Source organism: Nesoenas mayeri, assembly GCF_963082525.1.
Source record: "Nesoenas mayeri genome assembly, chromosome: 1".
NCBI classification, from domain to species: domain Eukaryota; kingdom Metazoa; phylum Chordata; class Aves; order Columbiformes; family Columbidae; genus Nesoenas; species Nesoenas mayeri.
In genome coordinates, this window is record NC_137541.1 from 105,903,651 (window position 1) to 105,928,902 (window position 25,252).

The following is a 25,252-nucleotide window of genomic DNA, read 5'->3' on the forward strand; positions in this document are numbered from 1 at the left end:
TGACCTTTAGTGGTCCCTTTCAACACAAATGATTCCACGATTCTGTGCAGACGCTCTGCGTGCAGTCCAGGACTCGGCTACATTGCAAAGCCACTTCTGGCAAAGCTTCCTTGTGCAACTCAGGTTTCCCGACAGGCGTCCTACTTTTGCTTGAGCAGCAGCAGCTCGGCCGGCCGCAGCCACCGCCCTGGGACGGCCCGCGGGGCCCACCCCACGCCCGGCCTCCCGCCACGGCCCCGTCGCCGGGCTGGCCGCGTCTTCAAAGCCATGACACACGCAGTAATAATAGCTACAAGGAAGCTATTAGGCTACAAGGCGCTGGGCAGGGAGGGGACCCAGATCCCTTGGGTGCCCGGCCTCTCATAACGCTACAAGCCTGCGGCCCCTCCCGCACCTCCAACGCGCCCCGGCCTCCCAGCCCAGCCGGCGGGACTACATCTCCCGGCAGCCCCCGCGGCAGAGCGGACTACCGTTCCCGGCATGCCCTGCTGAGGACGGCGCGCCGGGGAGCCGCGCGGTGCGTGCTGGGGGCGAGCGGCCGGGTCGCCGCGCAGAGCACGCTGGGAAGCGCAGTCCGCCTCCCTCCGGGGAGCCCCCGGGCGGCTCCTCCACCCCGCCCGCCCCGGCAGGGCCTGGCGGAGCGGCGGGCAGGGCGGGCGCAACTCTTCCACGTGAGGCGGAGCAGTGCGCGGCGATTGGCTGCTGTCAGGAGAGGGGGCGGGCCCGCAGGGAGGGCTTCCGGTGTCCCTGGGTTCGGCAGCTTGTTTGGATGCTGCCGTCACATCATGGCGACGCGCGGAGCGGAGGCAGCGCGCGGAGGAGGTAGCAGCGGCAGCGCGGCGGGACGGCGCCACAGCGGCGGCGAGGCGGCGGCGGCCCCGAGCGGCAGCCCGGAGGTGAGGCGGCGCGCAGTCGGGCCCGGGGGGAGGGCGCTCTCCTTCTCCGCCCCACCGGCTTGTGGTGCCTCGATCCCCGCCTCCCCCGTCCCCATGCGGCCTCCGCACTCCGCTGCCGGCCAGCCAAGGCGCCCGGGGCTGGGGCAGGTAGTGCCCTCGCTGCTTCTCCACGCTCTCGGGAGCCTGCGCCGCGCAGGCCGGGCGCCGCTCCGCTTCCCCCGAGACCGGACCCGTGGCTGCAGCCGCGGGTGCTTGTTGGGGGGTGTCTCGGCATCGCCCCCGGGGCAGCCGTGCTCGCTTGGCGGGGGCTGGGGGTGGCTCTGCCCCCGCTGCCTTCCCGCTCCGGCCGCTGGCGGGGAGCTCGGCGGGGGCGGGGCGGTCCCTGCCTCGCGCGCGCGGCGGGCCGTTGGGGGCGGCGGCACGTGGCGGGGCCCGGTGAGTGGGGACGGGGGCCCGTCGCGCTCGTCGCTGCGCAGGCAAGGGTCCGGACGGCCTTGGGGGCCTTTGCCGGCCTCCCCGGGGGCTCTGCTGGGCCGTCCCCCCTGCCCTCGGCCCGGCGGTGTCGGGCAGCCCCGGCGCCGCTTGCCGGCACTTGGCGCTCGCCAAGGCGAGCGGTGTGGCTGAGGTGAGAGGTGCGCCTGGCAGCGGCGGGGGCTTCGCCCGCCTGCCCCCGCTTGCCTGTCCCCTCCCGCCTGGCCACCCTGCCTGGCTCCAGCGCGGTGGGGGGAGGCCAGGGGTGGCAGGAACGTTCCTTTACCCTCCGAAATAGGTAAAAATGACCTTTTCTCTCTTTATCTGCCGAAACTACACTGAAAGCAACGGTGTCCTGGCATCCTTGGTGACTTTACTGTAATTTCTTTTATGCGTCTTTCTAGGAAAACCCGAACAGCAAAGACATAGAATGTGTAGTAGTTTTCTCCTGAATGTAGTATCGCCACTAGAGTGTTTTACATGACAGAACCGCCTTGGGTATCTCATGTGCCACTTTGGGATCTTATCCTGTGTCCTTGCATAAATTCAAGTGGCTTTTTTGTGGTAACTTTTTTTTTCTGACACATAAAAGATAATAACATCCCAGAAATAGTAACTCTGTGGTGTTTGTTTAGTTTGGCTTTTGGAGAGAGATTTGGGAGGCTATGGAGCTAGTTTTTCTCCATGAAGAGCTATCTTTTCTGCTGTGTGTTTTCTAAAGATTTTACTAGGAAGTGGCTTTTAAGTAACTTCAGTGTCCACTATGAAAGCAGATGGTGATGTTGTTTAAAAACTAAAAAGCAAAACAAAATGAAAAAAACAGCATCTCCACATAAATTCCATTTGACTGTGGGTATATGAAATAAATGGTGGCTTGTGACAGGGAATATAAAGCAAATTTTCCTTTGAACTTTTTTTGTGAATTAAAAATCCTTCAGCGATCTCTTGCAAAGATTTCTCTCCCCCTGCCTTGGTACACAGGAGCTTCTTTATTTTTAGTTTCCTTGTGACCTGTTTGCATTGGGAATTCAGAACTTGTCTACCCTGCTTTTTCCAGAAATGTGCTGTGGATGACTAGAAAACTATTAGTTTTATAGTAAAGAGGAAGTGAAACCTCATTGACGGAAGTGATTCATGCTATATTAAATGTTTTCTTAATTATCACCTGTCTCAGATGCTTGCATTAAAGAAGGGCTAGTGAAATGTGCAGCACTTGCCCTGCGTATAGGTGCACTGAAAGTTTCCATTTAAGCTTTGGGTTACTCCAGTGAAATTTTTGCTAGAATTACAGGAAGTAGGTTTTTATTATTATTATTTTTTAAGCTGAAACAGGGCAGAGATATTTCTAATCTGTTTTTGGAACACAACAAAGAAAAATGATACAAATCCAACCTCTTTGTTTTGTTTTTTCCTTTGTGGTTATGTTTGAGGTAAATAAACCAGCTATTTTTAAGAGCAGGAGTGTTTTCATGAGGCCACTGAAAGAGAAAGAAGCATGGAAAGGGTAACTGAAAAAAGTAAGGCCCATAAGCAATAGCCATGTGAGAATATAAGTGAACCAGTATCAAAGACCATATTTTGAATGTAAGGCCAACAGAAGTGAAATTCTATTGACTTTTTATAAATATAAAATGCAGGTTTCCAAAGCAGATGTTGCTTAATCTTCCTCCTGCTGTGTTGGGACTTCTAACCTTGTGATGCTTTGAAACTAATGATGTGCCATACAGCAAGTGCCTCACTCCAGTATTTTGAAAGTAGATAAATGAGTGCACAGAACATAATTTTTAATGTAATGACAGAACAAGGAGGAATGTTTGTTTGAAATTACTTTCTGATCTCATAACTCAGATCTTAGTTCAGTGGGGAGGCCACCTCAGGGGCCATCAGGTTTTCAGAAAGGTATAATTAGACTGCATGATGATTTAGGTCAGTGAGCACAGTATAGAGAAGTACTGCATGGACAAATAATCTTAATAAGCTAGTCTTGTAGTCACAAGCATATGAGTTACTGTGTCTAAACCAGTGGATGAAGGTGCACCTGCTATAAAATTCAAACTCAAATTTTGTGACAGCCCCAAGTGCTAGTTTTTGTGAAGAAACCATGAATAAAATTACTGCCAAGAATGACTTCAAACTGATTTTCAGCACAGTACAGTTAAGTTACATGAAGTGTCTGTGCTGAGGAAAAGTGTATTATAATACATGCATGTTTTCAAAGTAAGTTTTCTTGTGTTAGCAGGTAAAAGTATATTGCTGGAATGCAAGAAGCCTGAAATTTGTTATAAACAATAAACATTTATGGTAAATATGATGTACTTTCTGCCACAATATTTTTTTAATGTAATTGATCAGGATAGGGGTGTAAGGCTTATATTCCATTTGTGTGTGTGATAAGTTTGAAAATGTAATCAGAGGAACAGTGTTATGCAGATGGTCTTTTCTGGAGCCTGATGCTGAGCTGCTGAGCTTTTTTTTTTTTTAAATTTAGATTGTCTTACAGTTGTGAAAATCTGGTTTATGTACACATGTTTGTTCTAAAGCTTCCAGAATATTTTTTGAAAGTATTAGCAATTCTGAAGGTTAATGTTGTGAGACTCTTTTCACAGTGTAGGCCACCTGCTACTTTGGGGAATGTAGGAGATGTCTAGATAGATTAATGCTAGTGCTTGCCTTTTCTTTTTTTTTTTTTTTTTTCTGGATAATTTACTATCATTTAGGAGAGAAAGAGTGTTGTTGTACCTACTAGTTATAGTTTCTTTTAATAAGAGCTACAGAGAGGTGTTTTAGGTAGGGAAGATTGTGTATGTGTGTGCGCAGGAGTATACAGTATAGTTACACGTAGCACCAATAATAAATGCAGTATATTTTTGATAACACTGTATGTTACAGACTTTTGTAGCTACTAGAAAAAGAAAATAAGTCTGTTCATGATACATTTTGGCATGTAAGTTCTGCATAGGTGTCTGTTTTGTCCGTATGTGCAGCACATGTTGCTGAAGCAGTAGTGTTTGAAGAAAAGTTGGCTTAGGCTTTTGTGATCATAGCCATATTTCATATATAGGACACCTGTCTTGCACTCTCGTCTTTTAGGTATGAAGTAAGGTAGAGCTTTCCCAATGTGTGCCTTTTTGATCAAGGTACAAGTTGAGAGAACAGGGCAGAAGACAACAAAAACATTGGAGTGAGCAGGAGTGATGTTACCAGTGACTTCCCTACAGGCATCTTCAAGTTGTTTGGCTTGTAACTCTGTCTTAAATATCTTGAAGATGATACGTTTATTCAGAAATATCAGCACCTTGTAAGAGCTGGTTTCACAGCTAGATAGGTGGTGTCTTATTTTGTAATGGCAGAGTTTTGAATTGTGATGAATTTTGTCATTTTATGAAGTGGCACGTTATCTGTGCAACATACCCTGTGTATCACTGAAAAATCTTTCTAGGTATGTGTAACAATCTAGTTCTGGTCTGTCACATTATAAGCCAGCTATCACTCAAGCTGGTTAGAAAACTGGAGGTTGGAAGCCAGCTGAGAGAGCATGGTAGCAGCTAGAAAAGGTGATGGTTATTTCAGTAGAAGGTCTGTGGTGGAGTGGTTTTGTTTTGTTTTTATTCAGTCAGTACTGAATCAGCGCTATTATACAATGTGCTGTTGGAAGTTCTCTGCTCTGGCTGGAATGTTAGACTGAGAAGTTCACTGGTCTGATGAGCACACATTTGACAAAGATAGAGGTAGTAACTGTGGTTGTTCTGACTATTGTCTCATAAGAGGGGGGCAATTTCAGTGATACTAATGTGGTTTAGTACTTAAAATTCTTCATGTGGATGTGTGTTATTGCTACACTCCAACTTGAAGCTTGATACAGATCAAATCTAAAACTATCTGTAGTTAAAGCATTTTAAAAATGAGTCTAAGAAGGCTGTTCAGACTTCTGGTTATGTTTTTAATATCTAAAGTGGCAGCTCACAGCACTAATGGAGAAACTGTTAATCATAATCAGGAAGTCATCAAACTGTTAGTGTTGTAGCCCCTTTCAGGCAATAACAGACTTCTCTTGTTTAAAATGGAAAACAAACACTTCATAATCCAGGTTAAATACAATAGAATTTTAGTATGTTGTGTCACTAGAGTCAGTTTGGCTGGAACTTACGGACTACAACTTGATAGAATTTAAGAAGTGTTTTTTAAGGTTATTTTTTGTATGTTGTCAGGTTGGTCTAGCTACTGGTAGAACTACGTCTTTAAATACAGTATTCTAGTTTGCAGTCACCAATTTTTAATTTTATTTAAGCTAAGAAAATTGTATATTATTACAGGAACTGTCTGCTGCCACACTGAGCTTTGGTTTTGCAGGGAGCATGCTTGCTTGTCACTATGCTTGACGTTGTTCCATGTTCACTGGAAAACCAAAAAGAAGGTTGACAAGTTCTCTAGTTTTTTCACTGTTGCTATTATTTTCAAATATATTTGAGATGTACAAGACACTTGTACAGAAACCTTTTTCTTCAATTCAGTATTCTGATAGGTAATTTCTGCTTTCCCCGTTAGACTTCAGAAAATGAGTCTAAAGTTCTGAAAATCCTTGTAGGTTTTTTGACAAAGGATGGAGAATACTCAGAGTTGAGAAATTACTATTGTCAGTAAAGAACTGGACTGACACCTAATTTGACTTCTACAAAAAGCTCTGCTGAATTAATGAGGTGGTGGAGTTCACTCTGTGAAACTTCCAGATGCTTTGAAATATGCTTGTCAGTTGCCAGCTCTGAACTGACCGGTGTTTCAGTTACTTTGATGGTTTGCTACTAGAGCTGGGCATTTTGCAACTTACTGGTCACATGTACATCCCTGGCAGTAGTTGTTATTTTTACCCCAGAAATGGCTGAATTTTCTCAGAGGAAGGCAGTGAAAAATCTGTGTTGCCTAAATGCGAATGAAGTAGTGCTTCTTGTGAACGTCATCTTGCTGACAGTGTTCAGTACCTCAGTACTCAGTGTTAACTACTTACCTCTGGTGAGGGAAAGGTATCTTTTGTTTAGTTACTTGTGCTCTGGCTGTGATTAGGTTGACTTGTTTGTTTGGGGCTTTTCTGGTTTTGTTTGGCTTTTTTCTTTTTATGTGTGTGTGTGCGTGTTGTGTTTTGGTTTTTTCATGGTGTGTTGGTGTTTGTGTTTTTTTGTGGTGGTATTTTTTTAGTGACTCTGGTGCTTTGGCTTCTTTCCAGACGTCACACTAGCACTTCTGGTTGGCAGGACTGGCTGTTGCTGTTCAGTGACCTGGGTTGCGGTACTGATCTGGCTATAAACTGTGTTAAAACAAGTTGCAGGAATATTGTTGCTAGCACAACAGAGGCAGGCGTGAAAAAGAGGAATGAAAGGACAGCAAGAGAGTCGTTACAGCTGCTGTTCCATGTGTAACCACAGCCAGCCAGGCCTTCTCGGCTCCTTGTTGGAGTTCCTGGCAATTTTGTGCTCCGCTTTCCAAAAGAAAATTTTGAGTCTGTTTGTGGATTTCAGAAAGTCTGGAAATATGGTGCTAAACCAGAAACTTGAGTTTAGAGCAGATTTCCCCTACTTTTTGCCAAGCATCTTAGACACAAGTGTCTGAATTGGAAATTAACGTTCTTTGCCATGGAAAAGCTTGCAAGTTTCGGCTGTTGCACTGGTAGTGCATTTCTACTCTGGTATAATGTTGTGTCCAGGTACCTCTAATCTTTCTTGCCTTGTCAATGTAATGTGACACAGTACCTTCAGCTTCTGTTTGAATTGTGTTTTTTAGAGATGATCTGTGCCACAGTTTCAACCATTGGTACCTAGAAAAAGATTGAGCTCTGCTGTTTTCTCATCTCTTGTCCCTTTTTAAGAAGCGTGTGGTGTTTGTTAAGCTGACCCTAAGCTTGGAGGGGTAAGCCAATAGAAGCCTCATGGTTTAAGGCAATCTAAAGAAAAAAAATTGCATTTTAGATCTCTAAAAAATCACCTATTAAATGACATTGGCATTGGTTATTTGTTACACTAATTCTATTACTGCATTACCTTTGCAAGCATTTATCAAGTATGTTGTCTGACATGATTGGAAATGATAAAACTGCAGTCTGTTTATATTTGTCCATAAAACAGGTGCATCATTTCCACACTTGTAAAGAGCAGCACAAAGGGAATCTTCCTTGATAAGTCAAAAGTTACTCCTTAATGTTTATACAGATTATTTGCAGTTTAAAAGTTTATTGTCTTTTGTGAAAGATATTATGTGAATTCCATCTTCTCAAGAATGAATCAGCCCTGAGAATAAGGTCTAAAGCAAGGGACTTGTTTTAAGTATAGAGAACAACTAAGCTGTTATGTATTTTTTACAATATTAATGCTTATCTGTTTAATGATTTTTAAATAACTCTTCCAAGCATGCTGAACAAATTGGGAGTTGAAATACATCTCACAATATATTATTAGTGTTGGCTGCATTCCTTTGATGTTGGCTAATTCCTTTTGAAGAGGAAAACAGTACATCTGTGCAGAATATAAAACCCGGCGCAAACTCACAGCTTTAAGAATTAGCACATTTTTAATATATAAGATAATCTGAAATAAATTTGTGCTTAAACAGTATAGCTCTGCCTGTAAACAAGCCTGTTTTTTTAATAATTCATTGTGGCTTAATTACTTTCAGTTAACTGAAAATAAATCGATGAGAAAGGATGACTTTGGCAATAAAACAAGTTCAGCTCTGCTTATCATACTTTTAACTATGTACGGATGTTGTGAAGTAGGATTGCAAGTAGACAGCAAAAAAATACACTATTGCCTTCAAGTATTGTCCTAAGTGCCAGTCTCTGTAGTGCAACAAAACAAACAAAAAGACACCCAACCGAACACCCTTGAAGTCCTCTTCAGCCTTAAATGTTTCTATGAATGGAGAATGTTGTTCTGGTGATTGAGAAAGGAGTCTGGTAGCTGCTTAATAAGCTATGGAGTGTTATCATTAGGTTTTCTGCTCTAAAATATGGATATATCACTGCAGTGTTAAAACAACTGGTGATGTTTAACTTTTTGGTTAAATGATTAAACATTTGGGGGTTTAAGAAATCTTTCAGGAAAGTTCTGTTTAATTGAGCAGAAACAATGTATGGTTAAAAATCATAGTGTCATGGTTTAACCCTAGCTGATAACTAAGCCACACACATCCACTCACTTACTCCTCCTGGTGGGATGGGGGAGAGATTCAGAAGAGTAACAGTGACAAAACTTGTGGGTTGAGATAAAGACAGTTTAATAAGTAAAGCAAAAGCTGCACACACAAGCAAAGCAAAACAAGGGATTCATTCACTGCTTCCCATGGGCAGGCAGATTTTCAGTCACCTCCAGGAAAGCCAGGCTCCATCGTGTGTAATGGTTACTTGGGAAGACAAAACCATCACTTTGAACGTCCTCTCCTTCCTTCTTCCCTCAGTGTAGTATATACTGAGCATGACGTCGTATGGCATGAAACATGTCTTTCGCCATTTGGGGTGAGCTGTCCCAGCTGTGTCCCCTCCGAACTTCTTGTGCATCTGGCATGGAGTGAGAAGCTGAAATGTCCTTGACTACTATTCCAGGCACTGGTGCTAACCAAAACATCGGTTATCAACATTATTCTCATTGTAAATCCCAAACACAGGACTATACCAGCTACTAGGAAGAATATTAACTCTATCTCAGCCAAAATCAGGACACATAGGTTGTAGGATTCCAAATCTGAAGCCAGTTAATATTCACTTTTTAAATTACTTCATAGATGTAAATTTTAATATTTCAAAATGGATGTGCTCCTGGTCCTGTTTATCGTTCTTGTTATAACAACAGATCTTCTCCAGACATGAGCTGACAATTTTATGTGGCATTCTGATTGAAGTAGTTCAAACTTTTACCCTACCTATGTTATCAAAACAATGTATTTTTTGATTTCTTTAGGCTTCCTAGAGGTTTATTTTTCCCCTTCTTTCTTGCAGTATGTCCCTTGAGTTATTTTAAAACCGGTATCTTCAGTTTTCTGAAACCCATATGAAATGAAGTTGGTTTTAATAATGGTGTCCTCCTGTCTCAGTTTCTGTACCGTATTTTTCAAATAACAGTACACAAAGATAGGTCAACTCCTGCTGAGTTTTAGATTTAGTATACTTTGTGTTGATTTTTGAGATATATTTTTAGGAGCTATGAGGGAGAAATGTTTTCATTTGACATTATGTGCTTTAACAGCTGAGATGGTAGCCAATTAGTTTTTGAGCTTTAAGAACAGATTTTATTTCTAGAGTATAAATGTTTTTGCAATGACAAGGTATCAAAGGGGTTTTTTTTTTAAGAGTAATTAATACTTCAGGCTGTTGTGTGCTGTTTTTTTCATCAGCTTTTAGGTTCATTCTGCGTGCAGTTATTGATGTACTTATCTTAACTACAATGAGTATCATCTTGTATAATGGTGGAAGTTTACTCTTATTTATCCAGCAAAGGAAAGGTGCAAGTTTTTATTTTAAATACAGTTGCTTGGCTATTTACTTTCACATCTTCCTTTCCCTTCTGAAGTTGTTTGGTGGTGCAATGGAAGAAACTGGATCTCCGGAGACAGGACTGAATAACCAGGACCAGCTGATGAACAGCAAGTGCAATGAATTGTCCGATACAGCGTCGCAGCACACGCAGTCCAACTGCTTTGGCCTGGAAAACACGGGCACGTTGGAAGAAGCTGAATATATCACAAAGAACAGAAAGCACCCAGGGTCCACGTGCTGCTCCCAGGAGTCTCGTGAGGAGACTCCTGGGAGAGAAGAAGCCCGTACTGATCCACCCGATGGCCAACAAGATCCAGAGATTGAAAAACACAAAGAGAAAACTTTGGGTATGTTTTCTTTGGCATTTGCATTTTTAAATGGCTTTAATATTTTTGTAGTATAGCTGTGCATTTGCTCTATCTTTGTCTCAGGTTTACTCTATAACCAAAACTTGTCATCTTTAACAGGATGTTCAGAGAAAATGTGCACTTCTGCTTAGGAAAAGACAGTTGTTAATGCATATATAAGAATCCTTCAGCTAGTAATGCTATTTTTACGGGAGCTCTAATGACAATTTGGTAATTACTAATCAGCTTTTAAAATTTTTCATTATTGGATTAACTTTTAAATTTGGGATTGTGATGTTCAATGCTACCAGAGCACTGCTGATATTTAAATTCTAAAGGCTTATTAAAAACACTTGTGTGAATATTCTTTATTAGCAAAACTTAACCTTTTAAATTTCACTCTTTCAGATTTTTGGTTTTATCTGTGCTATAAACCAAATTTTTTTTGTGGCTGTAAGGTAAAAGTAACTTTTGCTATCCAAGTTGTGTAATGGCTCATAGGCAAGACAGATTTATTCTTACTGTGCTAAATTCCCTTTTGTCATCCGCTGGGATTATGCAGTTATCAAACCAGAGAACAACTTAACTCACACTAATTTCTGATGGTGCTATATTTTACTTCTAGAGGCAGGCTGCCTTTCTGGTATTTTTTTTTCTCAACATGGTTGTCTTTCGTGTAATTCATAGGAAAAGAAGTGCTATTATTAATGCAAGCCTTGAACACACTTTCTACTCCAGAGGAAAAGCTGGCAGCTTTGTGCAAGAAGTATGCTGATCTGGTAAGTAATGTGTAAAGATAGCAGGAGTTATTCATGTGTTAATATTGACTCTGGAATGCAAGAACTTCTAATACAGGACAGTTAATGATTTTGAATATTCTGCAGTGTTGGTAGGGAAAAAAAAACCTCAGGCTTATTGTGAGTATTGCTTCGGCCAAACTTGCATGTAGTCATTTCACTTCTACATGACTGCCTAAATTCAAAGGAAAAATAGGCTATGATAACTTTTTGTTAACTTGGTGTTGGAGGATAACATCAGGATCAACAGAAGAGCTAAGAGTTTCTTTTGGGAGTAATTATTTTCTTAGTTTTTGTCTGTCAATAACACTTTTGTGCTAGCATTTTATAATTTATACCCCTAGGATAAAGGGAAAGAACATACTGTGCTATAGAGATTTGAAAAAAAAAGTTCAGTTATACTTAACTCTTTAGTAACTAGGGGGCGGGGGGGGCACGAGAAGTTGGAAGGAACTAGATTTAATTTTGCTTTATGCTTTCTGATCGTGTAGAGGAACAGATTAAAAAGTATGTATTTCTTCAGTAACAAACAAAAAAGGCAAAATGTTAGCAGTAATTGATTGTTAGGTGCATTCCCACACCAAATAGGAGAGATTAAGATTTATCTAAATTAATTGATTGCAAAATTAGAAAGGGAAAAAAGGCTCATAAGTTCACTTTTCAGAGTGTGGCTGGAGACAAAAATGATTGGCTTGTTCATCTTGAGGCAGGGACAGGCCAGAATGGAAAGCCTGGAAATACTGTGTGTGTATGTTTTCCCACCATATTTGTAGTTATAAAATGAATGCAAAACTAAAGAGATGACATCCACAGAAGGAAAATATTACACTGTTGTTAAGCTGTTCAGTTAAGTGTATTATATATGAAAATGTTTCTGAAAATGGCATAATGGTTGTACAACAAGGCATACCGCTTCTGAAATAAATTTACTTATTCTTTGAGATTAATAATGTCTCCAGAGCTTTGAGGATAAGCTAGCAAGTAGTGGTTTTAGTCAGAGAAGCAATACTAATTACTTAAGAACAGACTTAGATTAGTTCTGTTTAGGAAATCCTGAGTCCTCCTTGGAGGTCTGTTTATGTTTTTGCTTTGTTTTCCTTATTTTCTCTCACATGCACACTCTTGCTAATGTGAGTGAATTTCCCACAAAACCAGCAGCTTCTCTAAGAAGTTACTTTCATTTAAATGAGGAACAATACTTCCATAGTGCAACTCAAGGATGGAGAGTCCACCTAAAAATGAGCATTCATATTGTGAGAGAAAAATGCAGTAAATGAGTTAGTTCTTCTGGGCAATGGCTTGTGCATGTGATACCTTTTTTGTTTGAGTGGACGTCTTCCATGTCAAATCACAGTGGTGACGATGGCTGACATGAGGAGCTAGATTAGGGTGAATTCCTCACTTCTGCCAAAAGAAAATAGTGGGCACCATCTTCACTTTGGGTTCCCTTGTTGAAGGAGAGATCTCAAACCAGTTAGGGAACAGCCAGACCAAACAAATTGCAATTTCCTTCAAGAAGCTTGGCAATCAGGAGAGACCTGTTTGCAGGTTTGTTCCCCTTCCAGGAGAGGATCCACAGTCTGTAGGCAGAGTAAGCATTCACAGTCCACAGATAGTCACCATCCTAGAAAAGTTGCTTTCCCCATGATGCTCTGAACTGCTGGGAAATTGGGTGGGAGCTTGTCTGGGTGTAACGGTAGCTCCATCTTACGTGAATGAGTCTTAGAGGTACTCTGTTCCCCTTAGAAAGTTTAGGTTGGATCTGGTTGTGTTTCTTTTAAGATGCGTTCTTTTCTTCATGACAGTGGTGGTGAACCACTGGCATAGGCGTCAGATTTAATGCCAGCAGAGGTTTGAGCTGTTAATGACAGTGCACCTACAATGCTTTTTTTCTTTTTTTAAAGATTCATCATCTTTAAAGCTCACTGTCAGGTTTTTCAGTCGTGTCTCATGAAAAGGACTGTACAATGAAGGTAGGAATGCCTCTCTCCTGGCAAAAGATCTTCCACAATTTTTATTTTTTCTAATTTGGAATCTATCAGGAGATCAGTTTGTGATGCAGGAAGGTTTGCATCCTTGGTGATATGTCTCACACTGGCATACTTTTAGGGGCCTGAAGTTCTGTAGGTATGAGAACAGCACAGCCACTTGAAGTGTTTTTTCTGGACACCCAAGAAACAGTCTTTTTATGTTTGAGTATCAAAATATTCCCTTAACATACCTTTTCTCAAAACTAGATTAAAGAAGATACATTTAATTTACTGTTGTCATGGAGGTCCTTAATTTTGGTTTTTTTTTTTCTTTTGTGCATCAGCATTATTTTGAGTTCTTTCAGAAAACTAGTATTGTATTCTTTTCTGCCATGGTGATGTTCCTTGTTGCCAGCCTTCTTTTCCTGTGGTGTCCCGAGGCTGAGGCACTGTCTAATAAGGAGCAGAGTTATGCTTAACATTGTTACCTGCTTTACAATAGAACAGATTCTAAATAATACGGTTTCTCAGGGAGCCCAAAAATTGAGTGTAATGGAACTTACTCTCAACTAGATATTAATGGAAGAAAATTCTATTCACTGGGTGTTCATAGAACAGATTTTGAAGTCAGCACTGTATACGAAGTTTAATACTGTCTTCTACCATCTAAACAGCCTAAAGGAAATTGAATGAACTTTTTGCTTCAAATGCTTGAGACTACAGATCACTTAAGTCATCAAAGTCTGAGCTGTGCAGCTTTAATAGTATTTGACTTGATTTGTCAGGCCTGCTAGTTTTTTATGTTCCTTTCTGAAATACTGTAGCATTTTAGAAACTTCTATCAATTACTGCTTCATTTGGTAGGAGCTCCTGCTGACAAGAGCAAACTCTGTACAGTTCTGTAGGTTTTTCTTTTTGATAGTAAAAACAAGACCTGTTGGATAAACAGCTGTGTGAACCTTATAGATAAGAGAGTGGAAAAAGTTGTGACTTGTTGAAAAGCTGGTCTCAGCTGGCTTTTAATTTTATCTGCCGCATCCTCCTTTCTCAGGCCTAGTCCTACGCATTAGCTGAATGCAAGCTGATAGGCCATGGTCAAAAGGTCCATGGTCCCTGTTCCTCAAAGGCAAACGTTTATTAAGTTGGAATTTGTATATTTTCATCTTCAGTCCTTAACACGTTTAGAATTGTCTGTAGGATGATGGGAGCTTCTCTTAAGATCAACTTAGGGGTCTGAATGAAATTATTTCAGTTCCTTGCTTTCACCTGAAATGTTTAAAAGTTTGAATGTGCTCATCTAGATGCATAAAAATAGTTTCACCTATGTTTATTTAATAAATATACTCTCTAATGTTAGTTGGAGGAGAGCCGGAATGTTCAAAAGCAGATGAAGATACTGCAGAAGAAGCAAGCACAAGTTGTGAAGGAGAAAGTCCACTTACAGAGTGAGCATAGCAAGGCCATCTTGGCACGTAGCAAACTGGAATCTCTCTGTCGGGAGCTACAGCGTCATAACAAGACTTTGAAGGTTAGTTTATTTACATAAATTACAGTGCCAGTGGTGGCAGAAATATTTCTTAGTGATTACTGCTCAAAATAAGGACTGCTGCTTTTTACTTGCTACTTTATCTGTTACCTGTTCCTGCAGAAGATGAGAGGCATGTGGCATAAGTGTGCCTGATTTTAAGGTAAAGAATATGGGGAGGGTTCAACTTACCAGGTTTTTTTTCCCCTCAAACTGGTTCATATTACTTGAAGTATGTGGTCTTGCCATATTCATTTCTGGGAGCAATGCTCATGCCTGCTGGAAAAAATAGCACAAGTGAAATAACAGCATGAAATGGCAGGATATCAAAAAAGGCTTAATTCTGTCAGAGTATAATGGATGGGAATGAAATGGAAGGGAGCCAAGAGGTTCTTTTGTGTGAGGAAGTTTCATTATAATATCAATGCTGTTTTTAACAGCTGGGTAATTCTTAAGTTTGCAAAGGTATTAATGTAGCATCTTAGAATACCAGCCTCTGAGTAATGTTGGTAGTGGTAAGGACAAGATTCTCAAAAGTTTTGGAATTCCTAGATTCTTTGTTTCATGTACTTCATATGGATAGTCACCATATAGCATGTTATGATTGTGGCTTATGTTAACTCTGGCACCATAGAACTGTACAGAAGTAAATTATTGCCATTGTTTCTCACTCAGATATGAAAAATGTGCATGATTTGGCTTTAACATGTTAATCTCTCATAAAAGGAAGAAAACATGCAGCAAGCTCGTGAAGAAGAAGAAAGACGGAAAGAGGCAACTGCACACTTCCAGATTACACTGAATGAGATTCAGACTCAACTGGAACAGCATGATATACATAATGCCAAGCTCCGCCAGGAAAATATTGAACTGGGGGAAAAACTGAAGAAACTCATTGAGCAGTATGCATTGCGTGAAGAGGTGCTTGCATTATGCTTTTAATGGGATTCTGGTAGTTCCTTAACTGTGAGGATCAGATAATTATTTAAGGGGGAGAAGAAACCCTAGTACTTTACAGCAATTGTATCTACATATTTTAAATTATTCTTTCTACCTCACTACTTTGAAAAATTAAGTAGTCGTTTGGCCCTCTATCTGCTTTTCCTATCTGCATATCTAAATTCAAGATGCATTGAAAAAAATCTTCCACAGTAAAAACTGCTGAGTAGAAACAAGTTGTTTGGAGATTGTGGAACCTCTGTCTTTAAAGGTATTTGGAATTCATCTAGCCAAGGTTAGAGCACCCCGATCAGACTTGTTTGAGTGGGCTTCCAGAGGTTATTTTCAATATAAATAGGTATTGGTATTTGAAGTTCTTATAAAGTATAATTTCACATTATAGTGGGAGAGGTTATTGGAGTTATTTGCCATCTTATTGGTTTTGGTTCATTAAGGTTAGGGGTTTTTGGGAAGGTCCTTTGCATATATAGCTCCTTCTTGTTGGCATAGAATCAAAATAAGCTATGTTTTAGGAATATATTTGGACTGATGTCATGGAAATGACTGTAATATAGGGCTAACTGAGCTAGCTTTAATTGGCACCAGTATGTGAGCCTAGCCAGTCTGAGCTACGCTAGTGGAAAACGGCCAGTTCTCCTTGTCAAAGAGAGAACTAAGCTTCAAGGAGTTCTACAGCTAAGATTAGTTTGAGTTCTTAGTTGGCACAGGATGTTTGGAATATAACTTCTCAAGTGGGTTTTTTTTGTGTATGTGTTTTAAATGTGGATCAGTTAGAAAGCTCTCTGTAGACTCGTTCCCTACCTTTTGTGATCGTGAAATATTTGCATCTACAATCAGATAATTAGAAGTAACAAAGTAAAATAAGGATTAGAGGTAGGTACACCAACTTTAGAAGAAAGGATGCAGACTACTTGTTACAGAATTTTTGAAATGTCTAGTGTGAAGTGACTGACCGTACTGTACCAGTGTAATAAAATATGCATCTGGCTTCCATGAAAGATGAAAGTGTAGATATAATGTATGAAGATAGAGGGAGAAAAAAGGCATGTAAAACGGTCTTTTGCTGCTTTTTCTTTTGCATGAAACTTCTAAACAACATGCGTCTCCCCATATGTGCACACTTACCTTAATTGACCATTGAACTGTTTATATTTTACAAATATAATTTTCTTTTTTCCTTTAGCATATTGATAAAGTGTTCAAACATAAAGAGCTGCAGCAGCAACTTGTGGATGCCAAACTTCAGCAAACTACTCAACTTATTAAAGAAGCAGAGGAAAAACATCAGCGAGAAAGGGAGTTTGTAAGTGAATTCTTTGTATGTTAAGAGAAATTACAAAACTCACCAAACAAGATTTTTCATTATTTAAAGTAAAATAAATAAATAGCAAAGCAAATACAGCAAATTGCGAGGACTGTCTTCTGAAAGGTTGGATAGATATCAAGAGCGAGACTGGGATTTGTGTATGATGCCTGCAATATTAATGTCCATATTTACAGGCAAGTGATGTTATTGTTCGCTGGATATTATTTAGATTTTCCTTAGACTGGGAGATGTCTTGAGCTGAAACATGAAAGGTACTTTCTTGCAGTCAGGAGTTGTAACTTCTGGTTTTATGCTGTAAGAAATAACAAATGCAAAATAGAGAGTATGCTTTTCTGAACTGTCTGTCCCCAGAACTATGCCTGATGTCTTATTTTTATGCTGGTAATCAGGAATTTACTGCAGTCTTCCAAGAAGTTTGCTTCCAATTAAAAAATAATACTTAAATGAAGTTTGTTTTTTTTTTTATGCTCCTTACATATTTGTAACTTCTAGGCAAAAGCCTTACTTTTCCTGTGTAATCTTAAAATGATCATCCAGTATTGGATTGTTCTGTATTTTTAGAACATAATTTTGGAATCAGAAGCTGATGAAAACCTCTTCAAAGATGAACCTGCAAAGTGGTGTCAAGTTGAAGCAAAATTGGTTTGAACTAGTCTGTAAAGTGACTGGAGAAATGGAGGTGGAAAATAAATTAGAGAGGTTACAAAACAGTCATAGATTACATACAGTTTGTTCATGAACTACTCATATAAATTTAGCAGTTCAGACTTGCTACAGAAATAGAAACATTGACTCACGCTACCAATCAGAAAAATGTCTCAGCAAAAAATCGTGCATGCCAGAACATGCTTTAAATTGTATATATGAAAGTGTAGTATAGTAGTAAAAGAACCCATGTGAGCAAACATGGTTGAAGGGCCCTTAAGTGTTGTTAACCTTTGTTCATTTTGCCTCATAGATCAAGTTAAGCCGTTCTTAGAAGTACTTGCTTCCTTATGTGGCTTTTTTGCATTTTTTTTTAGCTGCTAAAAGAAGCTACTGAGTCCAGACACAAATGTGAACAGATGAAGCAGCAGGAAGCTCAGCTGAAGCAACAGGTATATATATATATATATTTCTTTTTTTTTGTATGGCATGGTCTTTAGTGCTGTTCCAAAAAGAAAATACCCAGAGGTGTGTGATTGTAGTGAATGTAACATAACATATGAAAGAACGTTATAATTTATTAGATACAACACACTTGTGAAAAGTACCTGGTATTTTTTCGAGTAAGTCTTAAATTTAATTTCCAATGGTAACTCTTAAATTGGTAGCTCTTGAATAGTGAAGTATAAATTGTAAAGGCTTGCCATTTTGTACTTGCTGTTGAATACATCTGGAGAGTACTGCTACTGGAAGATGCTAAACACTGAATTGCTGGAGTTAATGTGCTTTAGTAGTGTTAATATCACAGAGACTAGAGTATATGAAGGCTTAAGAATCTATTTATTGTGGCGGCTACTTTACCATTCCTTGGCTTCTCTGAAGCTGTTCTCTTTTCCAAAGGTACTTTTATATATATTTTTATGTCTGTTCAGGACCAGAGAGGCCCTTTTGACTATGAAGAGTTAGGTGGGGATTTTTGTCCATGCAGGTTTTAGAATTTGTTCCTTCCTGGTTTCCATCTTGTCCTGTCGTGGAGGATTGGGAGCAAACAATGTCATGTTTATCCCTGTAGTTATTCAAATTTAGTAACCTGAGTGTCTCTGTCCACAAAAAACTGCTGTCTTCAGATGGTTTCCTTGCTGTAAATGCTACAGCAAAATACCCTCTGAGAGTGGAGAGATGGTCTCCAGTTTTGTACTGTGGTTCGGCATCACCTGCAGTCATTGGCCACACAAGAGCTCAGCATGAGACCAAGGGAGATGGCAGGTTCAGCTGATGTCATAGCATCTGAGAAGCAGTAGCTATTCCTTTTATTGCTTCAGTTTTTTGAGGTTTTGTATTCAGTCTCCTTGCAAGCTCTGCTTTATGCCCTTTTTCATGCTTACTGTACCTAATTCTCTTCCAGGCTTTCTAATGGTTATATTAAAAGTGTATGTGTGTATTTAAATGTAATCACACACACATATCTCCACTGGACTTGAATTCAATAATATCCAGATTGTCCCAAATAGTTTTTTGCCACGATTAGTCTTTTATTATTTTTTCAAGTTGATTACCCTTTATTTAAAATCCCACTGCCTTTTTCTGATGCTTTTTAGTAGTAACAATGTGTATAGTTTGTGGTTTCGTGGGGCTGACAGCTTTTTGTAGGACCAGATGAGCTGGAAAGTTCAGTCACAATAATGTCAAAGAGTCACAATGTACTGTTGACAAGCTAGGTAATTTCTGTTATGAAATGTCCTCTACTGTTAGAGTAAAATACAGTATTTTGTGCTCTGTGTTGTATTGTCCTGCAACCCTCAATGTAAGAATGGAGAAATCTGATTACTCTTCAGTTGGAGTAACAGGATACTAGTAAATGGTCATGTATTCTTAGAACATCAAATCACACACTGATAGTATGAGTCATTTTAATAAGAGCCATAACCTATTTTTCTAAAACTATGTTAATTAAAGAAGGAACAGCAAAATATGTTATGATTTACTTTGTGGTGCAGGGCAAGAACATTTTATATAATCAAATGTCAATGCTCTTCACTTTTTTAAAATGGAATGCTTTTTACTCTTAAATGAATTCCACGTCAATATTGACTTTCCATGATTTTTCTTCACTGGGCAGATTTCATAAATTGTGAATCTGTATTTTGATTTCCGGAATGGATCATGTTTATTTTGTCTTAGACTTGGTTATTAGTTTTGGCTGGTTAAGGTGGAAAGGTCTTTTTTAAAGTTTAATTTCAGTAACCATATGCTGGATTTCCTGTATATGTATATATGCCCACTTTTTTTTTTTTTTTATGAGATAGTGATGAACTGTGATGTTTTCCAACATTTTATTAAACATAATATCCTTTTTACTTCAAGATATATTGCTATTCTATAAACATAGAACTCTCCTTTATTAATATAATTTGAATAGCATGCTTTCAGTCAGGTTTTGCATGCTCCTCAAAAAGAAATTGTAGGGTAATATAAAAAAAATAAAGTTCCTCTTCTGCTATTTTGAGTTTAATTTTGCCTCGTACCTTAATATTTTTATATTTGTGTACAGCTCTTCAAATTAATGTTCCTTCCTCTTTTCCCACAGCTTTCTCTTTACATGGATAAATTTGAAGAATTCCAGACCACCATGGCAAAAAGTAATGAACTCTTTACAACCTTCAGGCAAGAAATGGAGAAGGTATCTTATAAGATTACTTAGTTTCATAACAAGTAATATAAAAATACATGCTGTTAGTGGGATGCATTTTAGATTTTGTAGCAGTATTTCCCTTCTGAAAATATATGGCGTATTTTGACATTTAATTCGGATCATAAAGTAGGGCATAAGAATTTGTCATATTATGGAAGAGAAATGTAATTTTTCTAGTTTGTGACATTTGCATAATATCTACAACCCAATTTTAGTGTTTTATCAAAGGCATACAGTACTTCTGAGTCTTTTTGGCTGTGTTCATGTTTTAAAACTTATTTCCCTGGAGCTTTTTATTAATTGTACTTGAAGGTTGCTAGTCTGCTGCTTTTGAGAATCGATCTTTTATTTGAATGCAGAATCTGTATTTGTGGGGTTGATTTTTGTGCAGAAGGATTTTTCTGTAAAGTAACTTGTTCAAACTGGGCTTGGGAAGTAACACTAAGAATTTGAATTTCTCATGTAAACCTACCTACATTGCAACACAAGCCACAAAATTAAGTCTTTTATTTATTTTTTTGTAGATGACAAAGAAGATAAAGAAACTGGAAAAGGAAACCATAGTGTGGCGTACAAAGTGGGAAAACAACAACAAGGCTCTTCTGCAAATGGCTGAAGAGGTAATTATCTTTTAAGCACCAGAATGGCTGAAGTAGAGTCTGTGTCCTGCAGAACTTTGTACAGCTTTTCAGTTTTAGAGAACTATAAATAATACACAGTAGCCCCTTCTTGGATTGCCTGCCTTATGTTTTCTCTTGTGTAAATGGTACTGTTTTACTTAGACACGGAAAATAAAAAGTTGCTGTATAAATCTAAACTCCTGAGACAGCAAAAAATTCAGCCTCATCTTTCCTTGCTTACTGTTTAATTGGTGGGATAATGTGTATGAAATCATACCAGCTGAATGAACTTCCTGTATTTTAGTATACTGAGCAAAGGTCAATCAGTGCAGCAGGCCGACGTGAAGGAAATAACCTGTGCATAAGGGATCAGTTATTTTCCTACACTGCTGATGCTTTTGAGGTCGTGAGGTGCCATTACTTAAGCAAGAGAAGAGCTAAAACGGTTTTCACGCAGGCCATAGGCACACAGTCCTGCCTATGCTGTCTAATGTTCAAGTATATTATGTATGTTCTTGCTAAACCCTGCTAGGTCATATAGGTTCTCCTATAGTGCTGCTTATCTTCCTCTGTCCTTTGAAGGAGTTGGTTGGGAGAGCTGTGAGTATGGTACTGTCTGACCTGGATTTTGCTGCTGGATTGTAGATTTCCCACTTGTAAGCCCTTCTGCTCCCTTTAGTTCCCCTTATTTGGTTATGATTGACTGCTTTGTCGGACTTCATATTGGGATCCTCACCAATACGCAGCCCTCGGTTACAATGAGTGTTATGCAGTTATAGAGTTCTCATTGCTTGTTTCTAAAGCTGTTAGTTGCCGCTCCAGCTTAGACAAAGCATCTGAAGTGTGATGGTCAAGGATGCTAGAATTTGACCTACTGGATTAATTAAGGCTTAATATCTAGGATTAAATACTGGTGATTCTTTTCATTGTTTTAAGAAAGAAAAAATCAGCTGGATCACAGAGCTTTTTTTTTCTTTTGTCCTTCAGAAAACAGTAAGAGATAAAGAATACAAGGGCTTTCAAATAAAACTGGAGCGTTTGGAGAAGCTATGCAGGGCCCTTCAGACGGAAAGGAACGAGCTGAACGAGAAGGTGGAATTCCTGAAGGAGCAGGTTTCTCTCAGAGAAGCAGACGTGGATCTTGCTGAGCAGGTGTTGCAGTCCTGCGCGCTCAATTCCCACGAGGAGCTGGGAACTCCCACTGACACGGAACCAGGGATCCAACCTGATGTGGAATCACTTGCGGCAAATAGTTCTGAAAAGACTGTCTTGACAAGTCCTGTTCCTGGCACTGAATCTGTAGACTAAAACAAAGTGTAAACACTGTATCGAGAGATATATTTTGTGTATAACTTTCTCTGTTGGTGGTAACTATTTGGTTTTGTGGTGAAAATTTTCTTACTTTTTCTACCATATCTGTATTTTCTTAGAACTACTGGACTTATGTGGTACAGGAAGCTGCATAGCAGCTTTAAATAGCTTAAACTATAAATTTTCCACAACTGTGTTGCACATCTGCCTCATTTTTTAAAAGAAAATATTTTTCCATAAAAGGATGCATGTGCATTTCCTCCCCACAACACAAATCACTGTCATGGAAGACCGTGTACAGATACAACATCGTTCCGGGGAAAACAGTGACAGCATGTCACTTTTTTGGTTTAAAGAACAACATTCTGGTTTTGCTCGTTGATTTGCCACTCAGTATACTAAAGATTACCAATTTTTCCCATAAATTTACCTACATAAGGATTTCTAATGGCCAGTAAAAAATGTCAGCTTTCCCCTGTAGTATGTTTTCGTATATACAAATGACCAAGGTCCGGAATATAGTAAAAGATAAGTTTAAAGAGTTTTATGTACTTCATGGTATGAAAGAAACATATTTGAAATACATTAATTTGCAGCTGGTGAAACAGGGTGTACAACTTTTTGCAGACTTCTCAGGGTTGTGTTGTGAAGGTTAGTTTGGCCTCTTTGCCCTGCCTGTGAACATGTTAAATACAAATGCGTGAGAAGATGTACAGCAATGTTGCAGAGTGGAATTTTGCAGTTGTGTAGCCTATTGCACAAGTGTTGGTCACGTTCTTCCCTCTGAGCTGCCGTGTGTCCATCATGTGGGTACCCTGAACAGAGAAATCTGTCACTGTCTAGATGAATCTCTGGATTATCCAAAGGGCTGGAAAATAGACATTTACTGCCAGAAGTGTGGAAGACACAAGTTTGTGGCGTATAGGCTTTCTCTAATAGCCTTTTATGCAATGTGTTTAAGCGTTAGTTAAGTGTATACTGGTTAATTGAATGTGTAGATTCAAATACTCTTCCTGAAGTACAACATGGAGTTTCTTGCACACTCAACCTCAAAGCTGTACCAGTTGGCAGCGTGCCTTCCCAGTTAGGTTGTCTGGTAAAGATGGTACTTACATACCACAAGCAAAGCTCCCTTGTTGACCTTAATCCGTATAGTTTTTTCCTAGAAAATTTGATATTCATATTTTGACTTCCTGAGAGAAACTAGGACCGATGTTTATTTTTTGGCAAGACAATGTGTGAAATACCTTCAAGCTACCCTTAACTTTAGTTACCATGTACTTATTTTCTAGCTTTGGTTGCTGTAGTTTTAAGAAATACGAGCATGTGTAGCCTCTTCTGGTACTTAAAGTTCTTTGCACTTACTTGGGAGGGGGTTTCTGAATCAAGCACATCTCTCCATGAGCTTCCCACCCTCGTTGCCCTTGACAGTTTAGTGGCGAAATTACTTGAATGTTCAGGCTGCACTGAGCTCCTGATATCCTTTTCCTGTAGTGATGTACATTGAAATAATGTAGCTGTCTCTGAAAGAGAGCAAGGTTATGTGAGGCCTGATAAATGTGTTTTAGCCCATACCACTGAGAGGAACTGTGCAAAACTGACATTTCTTAAATGGTGGAGCAAATGGGAAGCTGGCCGTCTTTCTCCTAGATGTGTGCGGGTTTTGTGTTTGTGGTCCAAGCACAATGCAGGAATGAAAAGAAGGTAGCAGTGAGCAGTCAGGTTAGACTCAGAGCTTTGAAATGTTAATCGTGCTAACCATATAGCATAAAAATACTGGAAAGGAGTATTTCAGACTTGCTTTTCAAATTACTTGCTTTATAGAATCAAACTGATTAAAAAAAAAAAATGGTTGTTGCAAGAACTGGTTTTCAGCTAACACTACGCATGAAGTAATTTTCCTGAGGAAAAGTGAAAAACTTTGTATCTGATGCATTATACCCTTGGCAAAGTAGGACATGCAGTTTTCTATTTTTACAATTTATTATTTGGACATTTGTATCTTTAACAATTCTTTCTATAGTGCTTATTCTATGTGGAGGCAAGAGAGAATTTTTGGACCCTGATGAAGAATATTTTAAAGGGCTTTTAGAGACATGACATATGTATAGACCAGCAATACAAATATATTTGTTACTGACTTTACATGTAAATGATGCAGAACATCCCAAGTGAAAGGCTTTTAAAGGGGGGGGGGGGATATCTTTCCTACCCTTAACACACCAATGTCATATCAACTTCTTTGGCCAAGGTGAGCTGGACTTTGCTTCCTGAAACCAGTCAATAGAGTTTCATGCATAGCTCAAAGAGTTATGTTAAAAAAAGGAACAAAAAAAAAGACAAATTTCTATAAGGGATAAGCTCAGCACTCTAACTGATCTGCCATACAGCAGGCTATTGCACTGCCAGTCTGCAGCCAAATTGGCTCCAGTAGGGTTTTTACATAAACTTGTATTAATGCCTTTCTCCCACTAACATAAACTATTTAACCTGGGCTGTGAACTGATGTAGCCTGAAATGCGTATGTCTGGTTGCCAGAACTCTGGGGCCTGATTGACAGTTTCACCGTGATAAAGCTGCAAAAGGCTAAATTATACGTGATGCAAGATCCAAATATTTGTACGCGTACACAAGCAAGTTAGGGCTGTATCTCTAATGTTTTGTCCTTCTTTTCATTACACCTGGTTATGTTACAGTTCAATTCTCAGGTGTTGCAGAAAATCTACCTCTTTGGACTGTAGATGGAAATAACTGTGAAAAAAGTGATGCAGAAATCTAGTTTGTGCTAAACACACTGCTTTATTTTTACAACCCATGTCTGCTTTCATGAGGAAAAATGATAAATGAACAGGCAGTCTTTGTTTTGCTTTTCAAAAACATTTTGTAGAGATTTTTCACTAATGTGAATCTGAAATTTTATCTACTCGATTCTGTATAGATTAAGTAAATAAGTATGCTTAATACATTGGACTCTGAGTTTTTCTTTAACGTCATATTCATGTCTTCTGACTGGATCTACTGAGCTCATTGTTTCTGTTGGAAAACTCGAGAATGACTATTAAAAGATGTGAAGTTTGGGTTCAAGCCCTGCTGTTGGAGTGCAGGCTGCTATGACAGGCTCACGTCCATGAGCCACGTGTGACAGGTGGTGGCCAGGACAAGCCAGCGGGGCAGCA

General features: G+C 39.5%; 1 protein-coding gene across 1 annotated transcript; it reads left to right on the forward strand.

Annotated features, from left to right (window-relative positions):
- Positions 1-601: 601 nt before the first annotated feature.
- On the forward strand, positions 602-24,997 carry TXLNG (taxilin gamma). The gene is made up of 10 exons (XM_080354177.1): positions 602-896; positions 9,917-10,229; positions 10,917-11,008; positions 14,354-14,524; positions 15,248-15,442; positions 16,665-16,784; positions 17,831-17,905; positions 20,041-20,133; positions 20,670-20,765; positions 21,753-24,997. The coding sequence occupies exons 1-10, from the start codon at positions 786-788 to the stop codon at positions 22,071-22,073; spliced, it is 1,587 nt and encodes a 528-aa protein (XP_080210303.1). The 5' UTR covers positions 602-785; the 3' UTR covers positions 22,074-24,997.
- The last annotated feature ends 255 nt before the right edge of the window (positions 24,998-25,252 follow it).

What these genes read in the sequence shown, in the direction of transcription:
- TXLNG (XM_080354177.1), top strand. Translation starts at nt 786, where the DNA reads ATGGCGACGCGCGGAGCGGAGGCAGCGCGCGGAGGAGGTAGCAGCGGC. An exon ending in ACACAAAGAGAAAACTTTGG is followed by an intron (nt 10,230 to 10,916) that starts GTATGTTTTCTT and finishes TGTAATTCATAG; the next exon opens with GAAAAGAAGTGCTATTATTA. An exon ending in ATCAGCGAGAAAGGGAGTTT is followed by an intron (nt 16,785 to 17,830) that starts GTAAGTGAATTC and finishes ATTTTTTTTTAG; the next exon opens with CTGCTAAAAGAAGCTACTGA.